The sequence below is a fragment of the Fonsecaea erecta genome (genome assembly GCF_001651985.1).
Source record: "Fonsecaea erecta strain CBS 125763 chromosome Unknown Scaff5, whole genome shotgun sequence".
Classification (NCBI taxonomy): Eukaryota; Fungi; Ascomycota; class Eurotiomycetes; order Chaetothyriales; family Herpotrichiellaceae; genus Fonsecaea; species Fonsecaea erecta.
This window is the reverse complement of record NW_017387248.1, coordinates 690,846-705,719: the sequence shown is the minus strand read 5'-3', so window position 1 is coordinate 705,719 and position 14,874 is coordinate 690,846. Positions and strand designations below refer to the sequence as shown.

The window sequence follows — 14,874 nt, the reverse complement described above, 5'->3', positions numbered from 1 at the left end:
TGATCCGTCTCGACCAGACAGGACAGGACAGGACAAGAAATGCTAGAAGGTCTTAAAGCGCCAGAGAAAGCTCCTCTATCCTCAATTAGGAGCTGTAAGATTTGGATAGGTCGTTGGCCTAATAGCTCGCTAGATACCTCGTACATTTAATACCTATGCGAAACCCCCGCACGGCAGCCTCGTCAGCCTCGGTCCGTACAGGTATGTAAACCCCAAGCCGCCTGCCTGCCTGCCTCCAATGCACACAGTTTGTGTGCTTAAAGGGAGGCAACTTAAGTAAGCCCCTATTCACAGACAGAAGAGGAGGGTTATCAGTGGAGGGTAGAGGCCCTCAAAAGGTGAAAGTTCATTCAATAACACAAGCCAAAGCCGGGGAAGGAAAACCTTCCTCCAATCAATCCCTGGAGGGACGAAAACTCGTATGTTTCGCCTACAATGACACGACGACCAACACGTCTACCCGGACGGCACGCTCTGGCTAAGCTCCACGCCGGAATCCTGGCAAACAATACTGCCGCATTGTCGTCGTCCTCATCATCATCGTCATCATCATGGGTACAGATACCCCATAGACCACTATCCACCTTTACTCCCGGCAACAACAACAAACCCCCCAATCGCCGCCTGCCGCTCGAGGGCCTCAAGATCCTGGACCTGACCCGGGTCCTGGCGGGGCCGTTCTGCACGCAGATCCTGGCCGACTACGGCGCGTCGGTGCTGAAGGTCGAGCAGCCCGGGGTGGGCGACGAGACGCGGCAGTGGCGCACGCACCACGAGGCACAGAAGTGGAAGGACCAGCACCGGCTGATGAGCCTGTACTTTGCCGCCGTGAACCGGAACAAGAAGTCCGTGACGGTCAATTTCAAGGACGCGCGGGGGCGCGAGATCGTCGCCCGTCTCGCGAGGCAGTGGGAGGGCACCGGCGTCGACGTCGTCGTGCATAACTTCCTACCGGGCAAGATGGAGGGGATGGGCCTGGGGTACGAGCAGCTGAAACAGGCCATGGGTGAGGCGGGAGAGAGGCTGATCTACGCCGCGGTCAGCGGCTATGGTCCATCGGGCCCCAGTGCACAACGAGCTGGGTATGATGCCATTGCGCTGGCGGAGGCTGGGTTGCTGCACATCACGGGCGAGGAGGGAAGGCCGCCGTCGAAGCCTGGTGTGGCCATGGCCGACTTGTGCAGTAGGATCCCCCTTTTCTTTCGGAAAAACTCTTGTTGTCGGGCATACTGGGCTAACCGAGACTTGCAGCGGGCCTGTACACGCATGGCGCCATCCTTGCGGCGTTACATCAGAGGGATAGGACTGGGAAAGGGTGCTTGATTGAAGGGAGTCTATTTGAGAGCAGTCTGAGCCTGCTCATCAATGTGGGGTTGGCCAGTCTGAATCTGGACGTTGATCAAGGCCCCGAGAAAAGGAGAAGAGGGAAGAGACTAGGGTTAGAACATCCCAGCTTGGTACCCTATGGAGGATTTGAGACGAAAGACAAGAAGATGATGTACGTGGCGGCGAATAACAACAGACAATGGAAAGGGTTCTGCGGGCGTATGGGAATCGCCGCTATGGCCGAGGACGAGAGGTTCAGTACGAATGACGGGCGGGTTGAGCACAGGGAGGAGATCAACCGCATCTTGCAGGAGAAGTTCCGGGCCAAGACGAAAGACGAGTGGTTGGCGGCGTTCGAAGGGAGTGGGTTGCCATATGGCGCCATCAATGATGTGGTCGAGGCGTTGGAACATCCTCAAGCCAAAGCCCGGAATATGGTGGTCGACGTCGAGGATTTCGAAGCAGCCAGAGACGGCGTCCTCAGGTTGATTGGACCTGCCGTGAAGTTTGAGGGAGCCCAAATGAACGTGAGGCTGAAACCACCCTTGTTGGGTGAGCACACGGAAGAGGTTCTGGCGAAGCTTGGGTATGGCTCTGCGGAGGTGGCTGAGTTGAGGAAGTCTGGTGTTGTCTGACTGGAACAACCAAAGATCTTCACAGGCTAGACATAAATATAGACACCAAAGAAGATAGAAAAATGGGAGGTTTTTGTTCAGAGACCATCGTGGAGATCCGGTAGATCTAGTCTTGTGTGATGATAGTACAAGGGGAATCCATTTCCTCACCACTGGAAAATGTACAGTGCATTGATGTTTTTGTGATTCTTGAACCGCGTCTACACCCAACAACCCCCGGCGCCCGGCAAGCACGCATCAGTGTGCGTCAGGTTGGGCGCAAATGTAAGCGACTGCCTGGTCGACTTGATGGTTGTCAGCATGAGCTCTTGCAGAGAGATGGCCGATATCACATACCACTGTGAATAGCATCAGCCTCCTTGTCGGGGATCTCGATGCTGAACTCTTCTTCAATGGCCATCACGACCTCGACGGTATCCAAGCTGTCCAATCCGAGATCATTCTGAAAGTGTGCCGTGCCGCTGATCTAAAGTGACATGTCAGCAGGACTTCATACTCACACCGGAAGAGCATGCTACCTTTGTGGCGTCTGTGACCTGTGGGAGGTTAGCAATGGCAAGACCATCTCATGAGCGAGTGACGGGTGCGCACTTTGTCAAAGTTCTTCAAGAGATCCATTATTCTCCCTTGCACCTCCTCTTTCGACAAGCCGGCGGGGGCCGAGTAGTATCTTATGCTTGGAACCACGAAGGAGGGAGTGACCATCCGTGACGATTGCAGCAGGGAGGTTGAGATTCGAGATCGGAAGGCAGGTAGTTGTCGGGGGACCTGGGTCCGTGTGGCCGCGTAAAGCGCTCTCACGGCGCCTGCCCGGATCATCTTGACCGTGAACTGAGGTGGATGTATAGAGGTCGTGAAGAGTGAGGATGCTGGGGAGGTGGCAAGAGGCCTTTCGCTGGTTGTAGGTAATGATTGATTTTCTGGGACGGAGATGCAGACAATTGCTGCGAGCTTCGGGAAAGGGAAGAGCTTTGTTCGGGTCACGTGCGGCCAGCCAATCACATCGCGGTCAATGCTATTACAGCATCAATGACCTCTGCACCTCAAATCACATCCTGGACCACGCCTCCTCTCCTGCGCTCGCCACGCATCGTCAATTCCCAGTCTGCAACCTGTACGGATGATGGCGTCGTCACTTCGTCCAGCATCGCGGCTCGTCGCGAGGCCGCTGTCAGCTTCGTCCGCCATCCTACGACAAGCAGAGCGATCGCCTTTCCTCCGTGCCACCACCGCAGCTCAATTTCACACGTCGAGTCCCAGAAATGCCTTACCTTCGGGTCCTCCGCCGCAGGGCTACAGACTCCCACGACCAAAACGATTCGACGAGGGCGAGGGTGTGATGGACAAAGCTAGCAATTACTTTCTACTCACCGAGATGCTGAGGGGGATGTATGTGGTGATGGAACAATTCTTCAGACCACCGTATGTCCCATGAATTAGTTGTCGGAGGTTAGATTACCTGGAGAATATGATGCTGATGTTGTGGCTACAGCTACACAATCTACTATCCGTTCGAAAAGGGACCCATCTCGCCACGATTCCGAGGCGAGCACGCATTGAGACGCTATCCCTCGGGTGAGGAGAGATGTATCGCCTGCAAGCTCTGCGAGGCCATTTGCCCCGCCCTGGCCATTACAATTGAAGCCGAAGAAAGAGAAGATGGCTCGAGAAGGACCACCCGTTATGATATTGATATGACAAAGTGCATCTACTGTGGTCTCTGCCAGGAGAGCTGTCCCGTTGACGCTATCGTGGAGACTCCCAATGCCGAGTACGCAACAGAGTACCGAGAAGAGCTCTTGTACAACAAGGAGAAATTGCTCGCCAACGGTGATAAATGGGAACCTGAATTAGCGGCTGTGGCAAGAGCGGACGCACCCTACAGATAAAAATGGCCCTGGAAGGCACTCAACCGGCGCTCGTTCTCAAATTGTACATAAGCTGTGAATCAGCGTGAAGGAGAGAGTGGCTTTGCAGCGAAAAATCACCTTGAATTGCATTTATCTAACAGAGGCTGTTTCCACGCACTCTCATCCTTTACTATGTAGATTGGCTCGGTTTGACCAACTTTGCGCCAGCTCAGAAAGCTCGAAGTGGAACAGGTCCCACGACGATTTCCTTTTCCTCAGTCTTGATGGCACAAGTCTGATGGTGACATTCATCCTAACGCGCGCATAGTCAACTCGACACTGGTCGTTTGTGTTAGCCACGATATGTGCTTCAACGAAAACGAAAGAGAAACTTACACTGCAAAGGTACCTGCACTAACAGGCATCGCCCTCACCAATGTCGGCCCAATGCCCTTCCAAAATCCTCTCATCCCGTCAATCCTCCATGTTTGCGCAAAGCAATCCCTCATGGTCTTATATCTTTGGTCCTTGCCAAAGCCGTCGCTCTGCATCTTGCTCTTGACCACGTCAAATGGGTAGCTGGCAATCCAAAGCGCTTCACCCGCAAGCCCTCCGTAGAAGGCCACCTTCGGCGAAGAGATGTCTTCGCGGCGGATATTGTTGCGTTTTTGCTCGAGAGCCATCAAGTATTCGAAGGTGAGGAACCAGACACCGTAGGCTTGTGCTTCTCGGTAGAGTGTGACCGCTTGGCCACGGTAGAGACCGCGCAAGACGCCTTCGTGCGCGGAGAGTTTCTTGATACAGTCCAGGGGGCCATTGTATAGGCGAGCGGCGCCGTGGGGTTGAGTTTGTAGACGGATACGCACATGCTCGATGGGGCCAGACAGAACAGAGTTCGTCAAACCGGCGAAAGCTCCTGCTAGATAGTATTGGCCGTGAGACAGACCTGCTGGGTGGTTTGCGAGGAGGTTTTGTTCCTCAAATGCCCGTCTAGCATAGTGGAAGGCGCCAAATTGCACCGAGACACACGCCCCTATGCCGATCAATGGGGTGAGCGTGCCCTTATAGAATGCCAACGGTCCTTCATTTTGGAGGATCGATGATGCACATGATAAGGCGCTGGGGTAGGTTGTTGTCGTCTGAAGACGAACCTTGACGATATCTAAAATATTATCCGTGAGAAATGGCTGAACAACAGAGAGCCAAAGGCCAAGTTCCTTCAGGGCTTACCGAATGGTTGACCTGGGAGAGTGTCAGTGTATGATCAAGCAAAAACTAGGACGACCACAGAAGCAAACAGTGTCAACAGTGTCACCTCCTTCAGAGATGCCAGGGAAAATTCAACCCTGAAAGCTTCGATATAAAGATCACTTGTAAACACATCTTGTTGGAACTCACCTAGCAGAACCTGGGCGACACCCCCAGCAGCGCCAGCAAACAAATCTTTGGCGGTTCTCGCCCAGCTCCCATTCCCAACCTCGTGGGCCTCAATCGCTTCGACGCCATCTGCCATCTTCTGATTCTGCTGCTCGATTGATCCGCCCCAGCCAAGGCTCACCTCATTTGTGACCAGACAGGATGTGTGCACGAGTATTCAAAAGCCGACTATTTCAGGAATAATTCGATTCTTTTTCCTTCTGGCGCACGTCATTCGCTAGTCTCCCTCGGGCGGTAATCCGTCGCTGTCGCGGGTTTGACCGCTGGCTTGTGATTGGCTCTCTTGAATACTTCAGGGCGTATTCGTACGGAGTTCAATATTCGCTGTGGTGTCCGACAAGGATTCCTAGAAAGTCGATGTGACGATTGGAGCATCAGTAAATGTGATAGCGAACTAAACCGTCGAGTCGGTCCCAGACCTGCGGAATTGAAAGGTAATGGACCAAAGCAAGCTGATCTGCACTTGACGGTGTCTATGGTCTGCAGTAAATATCTGCACTTAGCCACCTATGGTTCGCCCTAATTGGGTCCACCAAAAAAGTTGTAGATATGAAGTGCATGTGGCGTGTCTCCTATTGAATTCGGCATTGAGACAACCTCATCGACCCGGGTTCGGCAACGTTGGGCCAGTATGCGCAGGGCAGTGACACGGAAGGTATGTTGCAACCTCTATTCCCCCTTTCGAGTTTTACGAGATATTGACCAGCCTGCGCCAGCTACTACAAGGTCAAGACATCTGCTTTTTCTGCGCTTTCCGATACGCTGCCGAGTCTCGCCATGTCGGCTCACTCCAACCCCAGCGTCGGCTTTATAGGGCTGCCGGTGCATCAAAGCGTCCGGCTGGAGCTGCGGTCGCCCGTATAGAAGAGGACGATGATGATTTTGCTGCGCCGACGGTGCCAGCAAGGGAGCTTCTCGGCTGGAGATGTGGTTGCAACCACGTCAATAAGCCTGCAAGATCGGAGTGTACGATATGCTTGAGTTCCCGCCCACAAAGGCCCGAAATGGTCTATACAGACCTCGGTCCCTCCTTGTTTCCGCCGTCGCCTCCTCAACACTCTCCTCTGCCGAACCGTGCACCTCGATCCGACTCCAGCTCGACATTTGGAGGTTCAATATCAGAGATACTTTCCAAGACACATTCAGGATCCCAAGAAAGGCAGCGCAATGGACCTTCTCCGACCTCGCGACCGCCGCCTGGACGACCCCAGCTTCAAGAGCAGTGGTCCCCCATGAGCAGAGCTCGCAGAGATTATAATGGTAACAATGTTGATGGGAGAAATGGCAGAAGTAATGCACCGCCAAGTGAAACCACTTCTGAATCCCAACGTCCCCTTTTCAGGTACTCGCATACGCGGAAGCCATATGTGGAATCAGGAACGGGCCGCAACGATGCAAATGGGGGAATGAAGGAGACCGGGCCATTTCCGACATCCTCAAGGATAGGTAATGCTCTAAAACATCGGGCTACCGAGACTTCGACCGCTGCGCCAAGAACGAGGTCGTGGATAGAGAGATCCAATACTCCTTCACAATCCGCCCAGAGGAATCCAAGAGGAAACAACCGAGAGACCCAAGCAGCGAATCCCGCTGGACGAGATTTTCCAAGACGATCCCCGCAACAATTCGGGACAGACAGAAACCCAAGCAATAGGGTTGCTCGAGACAACACCTCAGTCTGGCGACCTGAGTCAGCGGGTACTTCGCAACGAGCGTTTGACCCACGAACCAGTGGGGACAGACGTGTAAAGAGAGTTTCCGAAGGGTCTGAAGAACCAACCATTGCCGACGAAGAACCCGGTACACTGGTGGAGACCGAGCTTGGAGAGGATGCTGAAGACGACAGGCGCAAGCGAAAGCTCGTTGGCGGCAAAGATCGTGACAGGAGATCTCGGCTTTATGAAGTCGAGGATGAGGAGCCTATGCAGGTGTCCCGCAGGGCTAGGCTTCCAACTGCACGGCGCAGCGGTATCTCTAGGGCAAGTTCGTTGGACTTTCATTACGACCCCGATCTGGCGGATGAATTTCCGGACGAAGCCAAGGCGAGGCGGAAGAGGAAGGGAAAGCAGGCGAACGCGAAACCGCAGACGCCAGCACGGCCAGAGATCGCTCTCCCGGAGTTCATCAGTGTGGAGAAGCTCGCACAAGGACTCAAGGTCAGACTACCAGAGTTCATTGACAAGCTCGAAGAAGAGGGGTTTGAAGGCGCGAGGTACGACCACGTGCTGGACTCGAGCACATCCTCCATGTTTGCGGAAATCTACGGCTTTGAAGCCGTCGTGAAAAGCATTGATGAGACTGGCGATATCTTCCCACGACCTGCAGCGGAAGATTCCTCGGTTTTACCACCTCGACCTCCAATTGTCACTATAATGGGCCACGTTGACCACGGAAAGACCACTATTCTTGATTACTTCCGGAAGGCGAACGTGGTAGCGACAGAGCACGGAGGCATCACTCAACACATCGGGGCTTTCTCCGTCACGATGCCTGGATCAGAGCGGAATATTACGTTTCTGGACACTCCCGGACATGCTGCATTTTTGGAGATGCGCCGAAGGGGTGCTGTTGTGACAGATATTGTTGTTTTAGTCGTTGCTGCGGACGACAGTGTCAAGGCTCAAACGATCGAAGCCATCAAACATGCCCGAGAGGCTGGTGTGCAGATTATTGTTGCAATCAACAAGGTTGACAAGCCGGAAGCCGACATTGAACAAGTCAAGCGAGATCTGATGCAACATGATATTGTCGTGGAAGACTTTGGCGGAGAGTATCAAGCCATCCCGGTGAGCGGAAAGACTGGAAAAGGCATGGGAGATTTGGAGGAAGCTATCCTCACCTTGGCTGATGTCGCCGACTTCCGCGCTGAAACCGACGGACCAGCGGAAGGCTGGATTATTGAGAGTAAGATCGGTGCTACGGGTCGCGTCGCCACCATTCTCGTTCGTCGTGGAACTTTGAGACCAGGTGACTTTATCGTCGCAGGCACCACCTGGGCTCGCATTCGAACGCTGCGAAACGACTCGGGAGGACTGATGGATGCTGCACCTCCAGGCACACCTGTTCAAATCGACGGCTGGCGAGGAGATGATCCCGAGGCAGGCTTGGAGGTGCTGCAAGCCGAAAACGAGCAACGAGCGAAGGAGGCGATAGCAGTGAGAAAAGAACGCGAGGAAGCAGCTTGGGAGATGGATAATATGACGGCCATCAACGCGACACGCGCAGAGGAGGCGGTCGCTCGAACCAAGGTGCTTGAATGGGAGAAAGAACAAGGCTACCTGTCCATGGGCTATAAAAGGCGACCCAAGGACAATGAAGGGTGGATCGAGAAGGAGTCTTCTGGCCCTCAACTTGTCCATTTTGTCGTCAAAGCCGATGTGGCCGGCAGCACAGAGGCGTTGGTTGCTGCCGTCAGCGCGATTGGCAACAACGAGATCCGAGCCAACATCATTCATAGCGGGACGGGCGGTCTGACTGAGTCGGACATCAAAATGCTGGCTGCAACCGGCGAAGTTGCTTATGCAATCTCTTTCAATCAACCCATTGACAACGACATACGGCAACTTGCGGCGGCAGCTCGCATTCAGATCCTCGACCACAACATCATCTACAAGGTCACCGACGACGTCACCGAGAAGGTTAGCGCTGAACTGCCTCCCATCGTGACCCAACGAGTCTTAGGAGAAGCCGAGGTGGGAGATATCTTCGACATTAAAATCAAGAAAGGGTCCATGAAGATTGCTGGGTGCCGGGTGACCAACGGGACGATTCGTCGCTCGGAGAAGATCCGAGTGTTGAGGAAAGGCGAGGTGATTTACACGGGTAAGTTTTGTTCCGCGTTTTCGGTTGTCGGATCCACTAATGGGGCTTCAGGAACGCTCACCTCGTTCAAAAATATTAAGAAGGATGTTACAGAGATGCGAAAAGGCTCTGAGTGCGGGATGGGTTTTGAGAACTGGGACGCCTTCGAAGTGGGCGATCAGATCCAGTCGTTTGAGGAAATCAGCGAGAAGCGAGCCTTGCATTAGCGCTCCGACGCCGTGCTCCATCCAGCCAGAATGTTTCTTTCCAGAAAGAAGCCAAACAGCCTGGGACAAAAAGACACAAAGCTGAAACACGACGGTGGCGTTGGCGGCTCTGGATAATAATGAGGCCACAAAGTTGGCGCCCTTTTCCACGAACACTCCCAGCCAATCAATGCCCTGTCTCGGGATGGTCTTGGCACCAACTCCGCCCCGGCCGGCATCTTGTATGGACCAGCTGAACACCAATCATTTCGGCCTCTGCTCCTCCTTGGAAACAAAGACCGCTCTCTGCACAGACGACTTGCGGTCACTGCGTTTGTTTCACGGCATAGAAGAAACATGTTTCAATAAAAAGACATAGAGTCAGATTAGAACCACGAGCAGGCCACTGCCCAGACATGGCCAATCTGGTACGCGCCACATCACGATACTTCAAAAAGGTCCATCGAAGTATCGAGGAACAATCTTCTCTCATGGACCTGTACCTGTTTGCATAGTTGAGGAGTTTCTGTTCACATCTGTTGTTTTCTTTTCCACGCTGGCGTCATTCTAACAGTCTAATTAACTACTCTCCTCCATCAGCTGCATTGACACCACTGCAACCATCTTGATCTCAAAGACTGCTGGACAGTTATGCATACGTTCATTTCGATAGTTGGCCTCCTTTGTCTGTTGACACCCATCTTGGCTGGTCCCATTCAGAGGTATGTTCTCGTCCATTTTCTCTCGCAGGCATATATTGACTTCATTGCAGGCCCAATAATGTAATACGTCGATTGAACCAGCCACAGAAACACTATGTCGTGAACAGCCTCCTCTCAGCGACTCATCGACGGCAGCAGAGGCGACAAGCTCCGACAGATCCGGCGGACAAGGCGGCCGCAACGCCAACCACGACGAGTCTCAACCCGTTCGCAGCCCAGACCGGGAGTGGAACGGAAAATGGAGCGGTCCCAGCGGTCGGCGTGGGAGGAGATAATACCAGTCTCATCAGCCTGTTGACGCAGACCACGATCGAAGTAGCCACACAGACGGCGACACCCAGCGAGACGACGACTTCGACAACAGAGAGCTCCACTGCTGAACAGACGACTTCTTCTGACGGATCTACGACCAACACCGCTGGGCCGGTGGGCTCCGGAACAGCCATTCAGCCCAATGCAGCGCAGACCGGAGCACAAGACGAGTCGACCACGACCGTGACAGTGCAAGCCCAAACGACCATCTTCCAGACTGTGGTTGTGACCTCTGAAGTCACTGCGTCAACTCCTGACTCTGGCGCCGTGACTGCACCAACAGCTTCAACCACCTCGTCCAACTCTGTGCCAGATGCTTCTCCTCCCGCGTCCAGCACAGGAGCTGGAGATCAAGGAGACCAACAGCCCGCCGGGGCCGTCACGATCGTGTTTGTTACCGCCAGTCCGACGTTTACTGGCCCGATTGCCGGATACACGACGCTGACGCCAGACGACGCGAATGGCAACACTGCAGGCACCGCCACCGACCACCAACAAGAGCCGACGTCGACAAGCACCACCATCACCACCACCACGACTCCAGCGAGTGCAACTGACGCGTCTCCATCGCCTTCATCAACTTTGCCCGAGCCACCTGCGCAAGCCACACCAAGCGCCCCAACGACATCACCAGTACCGGGAGTTGCACCTCCAGCGACCGGGACAACCACCTCTGCATCGGCGACGAATGGACTGGCTGTGATTCCAGTGACGCCCAATCCAGTACAAGCACAGGCGACGGTGACGGTGACTGAGACGGTGACGACGACCGTCACGGAGCGGCGGTAGGAGAAGCATGGAGACAAGAAAGGTGGCCGAAAGAGAGCTCTTGTATATAGACAGAAGTTAGTTACTGGTACGGTATTGGTATACAGTGCCCATAAAGTAAAGAATCTGTAAATATTGGATTTATTTACTGATTGACTGGTTGATTGAACTGCAGTGAGTGCATTGATTGGCTTCCCTTAAGTCTATGATAAGTATCTAACGTTCATGTATGTGTTGCGGTCCACATGTATTCATTCATAGATAATACATACAAGGCCACAACAATATGGATGTAGGATAATAATTTATATAGAAGAGCTAAGAGGAAGGGACTTGGATATATCATATGGCGACGGTGTAGAAGCGGGTGATATCACACTGCGTGTATGTACAGTACTCTCCACACAACGAGAGGGTTCTCACTGTCCCTCCTCTTTCTTCTACCTACTCTACCTCGTTCGTCAACACTCCACTACCACTACCACTACCACATCTCAATGCCTCGACCGTCATCTGCCCCTCCTTCCCACCTCATCATCGTCTGCTGCCACGCCATCTACCTCGGTCGGCGTGCCGGAGTGCTGCCAGACTCCTCTGCCCCCAGCGAGGACGAGTCCAACTGGCTGATCGAGCCCTTCCAGGCCGGCGAGACCGGCACGTACATCCAGCACGTCGAGGCGGGCGTACGGGAATTGGCGAGAGATAGGGAGCACGCGATTCTGGTGTTTAGCGGCGCGCCCACTAAGCCTGACAAGACGCCACTCACTGAGGGCGAAGGGTATTTGGTAAGTAAGTCCAAGTCCCGGCCCGTCACCAGTGGTGGTGTTGGTTGTCCCGTCGGGGTGTCCGGGGCGGCAGGATTGGTGCTGTTACATCTTATGAGAAGAGTTCATCTGCTCGTGACGGGAGGGCATTGATTGACAGCAAAACTTAAAGGGAGAATGGATGAAGGGATGGAACGACCCGATTCATGACTGACTGACGGGATGATATGTAGAACGTCGCCCTCGAGCATGACCTCTTCGGCTTTGACACCTCTCCACCGTCACCATCGCTGAGACAACGCATCTTTATCGACCGCTACGCCACGGACTCGTACCAGAACATCCTCTGCTCGCTGATCCAGTTCCCTCTCTTCGTCCAACAACTCCAGTCTCGGAGACCGCCTCAAGCCACAACAATACCCTCCCCACGGCCACCGTTGTTGTCACAGGGTGGTGCTTCGACTCTTATCAGCACCACACCCCCGGAGGACGACGGCGAGAAGCAGGCCTACTACCAGGCCATCAAACCAACCTTCCCCACCAAGCTCACCGTCATCTCCCACGCCTTCAAGCGCGCCCGCTTCCTCGACCTGCACCTCCCCGCCCTGCGCTTCCCGCTCGAATCGACCGTGTACATCGGCATCAACCCGCCGTTCACGCCGGCCAAGCTGGCCGAGATCGCGGAGGGCGATCGCCTGCGTGGCTTCGGCGCCTGGGAGAAGGACCTGTACGGCGCGGGCGCGGGCTTGAGCAGGAAGCGGGAGCAGAGAGGCTGGGACGCCGACAGGTTCCGAAGAGAGGTGGTGGCAAGGTATGGCGGCGATGAGACGTGGACGAGGCAGCTGCAGGGTTTGCTGTCCTGGCGTGGGGGGAGCGATGGGATCACGTTGTGGCCCGGCGGTGTCCCGTGGGAGTGAGTGAGCGTGTTACATCAAAAGATGATGCCCTTCTGACATTATGATCTATGGCAAAAACAAGATAAAACTCTCCCAATGACAAACAGCCGCAGACGAGCCATTTCCTGCTCCTGATCTCATCAACCATCTTTCCAATGGAACCGACAATCAACACTCAAACGCCACCAGAGAAGCCTGCTCCCCCCCCCAAACTCTTTTCCTCTCCAGGCCTGCAGCAGCCTGAATTCTGAAACCTCCATCCTGACTCAATACCGTGGCTTTGACTTCTCCGTCCACAAATCCATCGCGTCGACGATCGGAGCTCGCCCGATCCTGACCTTTTCCCGCAGCGTCGCTTCGCGATGCCTCCAATGGATATCAGCGCTGTCGACGATCAGTGGCGGGACCATGTCGCGGGTCCACGGGGAGAGGCTTGTCGGTGTTGGGGCGCGTGGGAGCGTCGGTGCTCTTGGTGGAGTCGCTGGGGCACGGGCGAAAGCGGTATCTCGAGCCGGAGTTGCAACTGGTTGAATAGCTATGTGAGCCGGAGACGGTGCGATGGCAGGAACTGAGAGTTGAGATGGAGCTGAGAATGACGGTGGATAGCGAGCCCGAACAGGAGGAGTCGGATGTTGAACCGGGCGTGGCGTCGGAATTGGCCCTCGTTCATAGATCGGATAAGGAGGTCGCGGGAGATCTGGAAGGAAACCGGGTGTTGGAGGATAGAAACCCATGGCTGGGGAGCCGTAGGATTGGTATGGGCTGTAATGTTGAGGACGAGCAGAACCGTAAGCTGGTGGTGGACCCCTAACCTGGTTTCTCGGAGATCGGTACATGTTGTCTGCTGGATGGAATTGTCTAGCAACGGAATGACCCAGCGGAGTGAGGTTTGCGGGTAGGCCTTCATAGGTCTGCCATGGCTGGTATTGGACTGCTGGGCCTGCCGCATGATACAGTGTTGGGAGTGAAGCCGGCCCTGACGTTCGAGGGGTGGTGAAGCTTGGAGGTGCTGTAGTGAACGGGTTGCCCCAGCCCGACGGTGGTGCTGACATCCGAGTGGCTTCTTCATCGCGAATATATTGTGCAGTGTGTAGAACCTCATAACTGATGCCATCTTTCCGGGTGTCTTTGCGCAACCGATCAAGAGTTTTGCGTGTGACAACTCGCCACTCAGAGTGCAAATGGTGTTCTTCGCCTTCTCTCAGGGCCAGTGTCGCCGTGCGGAAGAGCCAACGGCCGTCTTCCTGCGTCAGGCGTGGTGATGTTTGGCCTGTGGTGGTCAGATCGGTCCATCGGAAAAGATTGTTCTTGACTTGAGCAGCGATGGGGGCTGAGGCTTCGGATAGACAGGTCATGAGCTGGCTCCATGTTGTTGCTCGGCTGATTGGAAGCGGAACCCTCATGTTGGAGACCTTGTCGACAAAGTAGACCGGCATTAAGTCTGATTCCTGGAAGGCTGTCATGGCGAAGTCCGGTACACGGGGTTTCGAAGGAGAAAATCTTTTGCGAATTCACTAAAGAGATCTCGTAGTCTCAGAAGGTTGAACCTTCTGCTCTGCGAGTGAGGAAGACCTTGACCAGAAGAACGTTATGCTGAGATAGGATCTTTGGAGTTAAGGAAAGGCATATATCTCTCAAACTTGCAGTAATGCATCTGTTTTATTTGCTTGATTGACAGCCATGCAAGCTTGGTCTTTGTGGGTGTGTTTCTCGTCTTGGGCGAGACCAGAGACACGGCGACCGTGCAAGCCATTGTCCTATGATCATTAATTTAGGCAGCCGATTGCTCTGTTGAGGAACTTTTCAGCCTTGCCTTTGTCAGTGTCAAACCAGCACACGCTAGATTCTGTATGCTCCCGTGTTTCATGATAATACGAGACAGAGTGTGAGCTGATATTACGCGGAAGAGGCATTCTGGCCGTCACAAACAAGGAAGAATGAATCCAGAAAATGAGCAAATAGTTGTCGATAGCCATAGACATGACGTGTTTCAGATGATTCAGGCATACCCTGGCAGGCTTTTCTTGATCTTATCTTACCACTCGGTTTGGCGGAAGGGTATCAATATTGGGACAAGGATTGAAGTCAAGGTTGAAAGGTGCATTCTGTATCAACCGGCACAAAGCCACTCTGCACACCGGCATACTGAGTGCAGGA

General features: G+C 54.1%; 8 protein-coding genes across 8 annotated transcripts; 5 read left to right on the top strand and 3 right to left on the bottom strand.

Annotated features, from left to right (window-relative positions):
* Nucleotides 1-435: 435 nt before the first annotated feature.
* AYL99_06323 (hypothetical protein) lies at nt 436-1,961 on the top strand (the record flags this gene model as incomplete). Its single annotated transcript, XM_018837833.1, has 2 exons — nt 436-1,183; nt 1,252-1,961. 2 exons carry the CDS (start codon nt 436-438, stop codon nt 1,959-1,961), a joined length of 1,458 nt encoding a protein of 485 aa, XP_018692393.1.
* A 237-nt stretch (nt 1,962-2,198) lies between these two features.
* AYL99_06322 (acyl carrier protein) lies at nt 2,199-2,780 on the bottom strand (the record flags this gene model as incomplete). Its single annotated transcript, XM_018837832.1, has 4 exons — nt 2,199-2,245; nt 2,298-2,427; nt 2,480-2,497; nt 2,553-2,780. 4 exons carry the CDS (start codon nt 2,778-2,780, stop codon nt 2,199-2,201), a joined length of 423 nt encoding a protein of 140 aa, XP_018692392.1.
* Nucleotides 2,781-3,084: 304 nt separating this feature from the next.
* Nucleotides 3,085-3,850, top strand: AYL99_06321 (NADH-ubiquinone oxidoreductase 23 kDa subunit, mitochondrial; the record flags this gene model as incomplete). Its single annotated transcript, XM_018837831.1, has 2 exons — nt 3,085-3,383; nt 3,454-3,850. 2 exons carry the CDS (start codon nt 3,085-3,087, stop codon nt 3,848-3,850), a joined length of 696 nt encoding a protein of 231 aa, XP_018692391.1.
* A 269-nt stretch (nt 3,851-4,119) lies between these two features.
* On the bottom strand, nt 4,120-5,324 carry AYL99_06320 (hypothetical protein; the record flags this gene model as incomplete). Its single annotated transcript, XM_018837830.1, has 4 exons — nt 4,120-4,150; nt 4,208-4,973; nt 5,042-5,053; nt 5,210-5,324. The coding sequence occupies 4 exons, from the start codon at nt 5,322-5,324 to the stop codon at nt 4,120-4,122; spliced, it is 924 nt and encodes a 307-aa protein (XP_018692390.1).
* Nucleotides 5,325-6,252: 928 nt separating this feature from the next.
* AYL99_06319 (translation initiation factor IF-2) lies at nt 6,253-9,276 on the top strand (the record flags this gene model as incomplete). The annotated part of the gene is made up of 2 exons (XM_018837829.1): nt 6,253-9,070; nt 9,122-9,276. 2 exons carry the CDS (start codon nt 6,253-6,255, stop codon nt 9,274-9,276), a joined length of 2,973 nt encoding a protein of 990 aa, XP_018692389.1.
* Nucleotides 9,277-9,906: 630 nt separating this feature from the next.
* Nucleotides 9,907-11,078, top strand: AYL99_06318 (hypothetical protein; the record flags this gene model as incomplete). The annotated part of the gene is made up of 2 exons (XM_018837828.1): nt 9,907-9,977; nt 10,028-11,078. 2 exons carry the CDS (start codon nt 9,907-9,909, stop codon nt 11,076-11,078), a joined length of 1,122 nt encoding a protein of 373 aa, XP_018692388.1.
* Nucleotides 11,079-11,554: 476 nt separating this feature from the next.
* AYL99_06317 (hypothetical protein) lies at nt 11,555-12,738 on the top strand (the record flags this gene model as incomplete). Its single annotated transcript, XM_018837827.1, has 2 exons — nt 11,555-11,842; nt 12,055-12,738. The coding sequence occupies 2 exons, from the start codon at nt 11,555-11,557 to the stop codon at nt 12,736-12,738; spliced, it is 972 nt and encodes a 323-aa protein (XP_018692387.1).
* A 245-nt stretch (nt 12,739-12,983) lies between these two features.
* AYL99_06316 (hypothetical protein) lies at nt 12,984-14,180 on the bottom strand (the record flags this gene model as incomplete). The annotated part of the gene is made up of 1 exon (XM_018837826.1): nt 12,984-14,180. One exon carries the CDS (start codon nt 14,178-14,180, stop codon nt 12,984-12,986), a length of 1,197 nt encoding a protein of 398 aa, XP_018692386.1.
* Between the last annotated feature and the right edge of the window lie 694 nt (nt 14,181-14,874).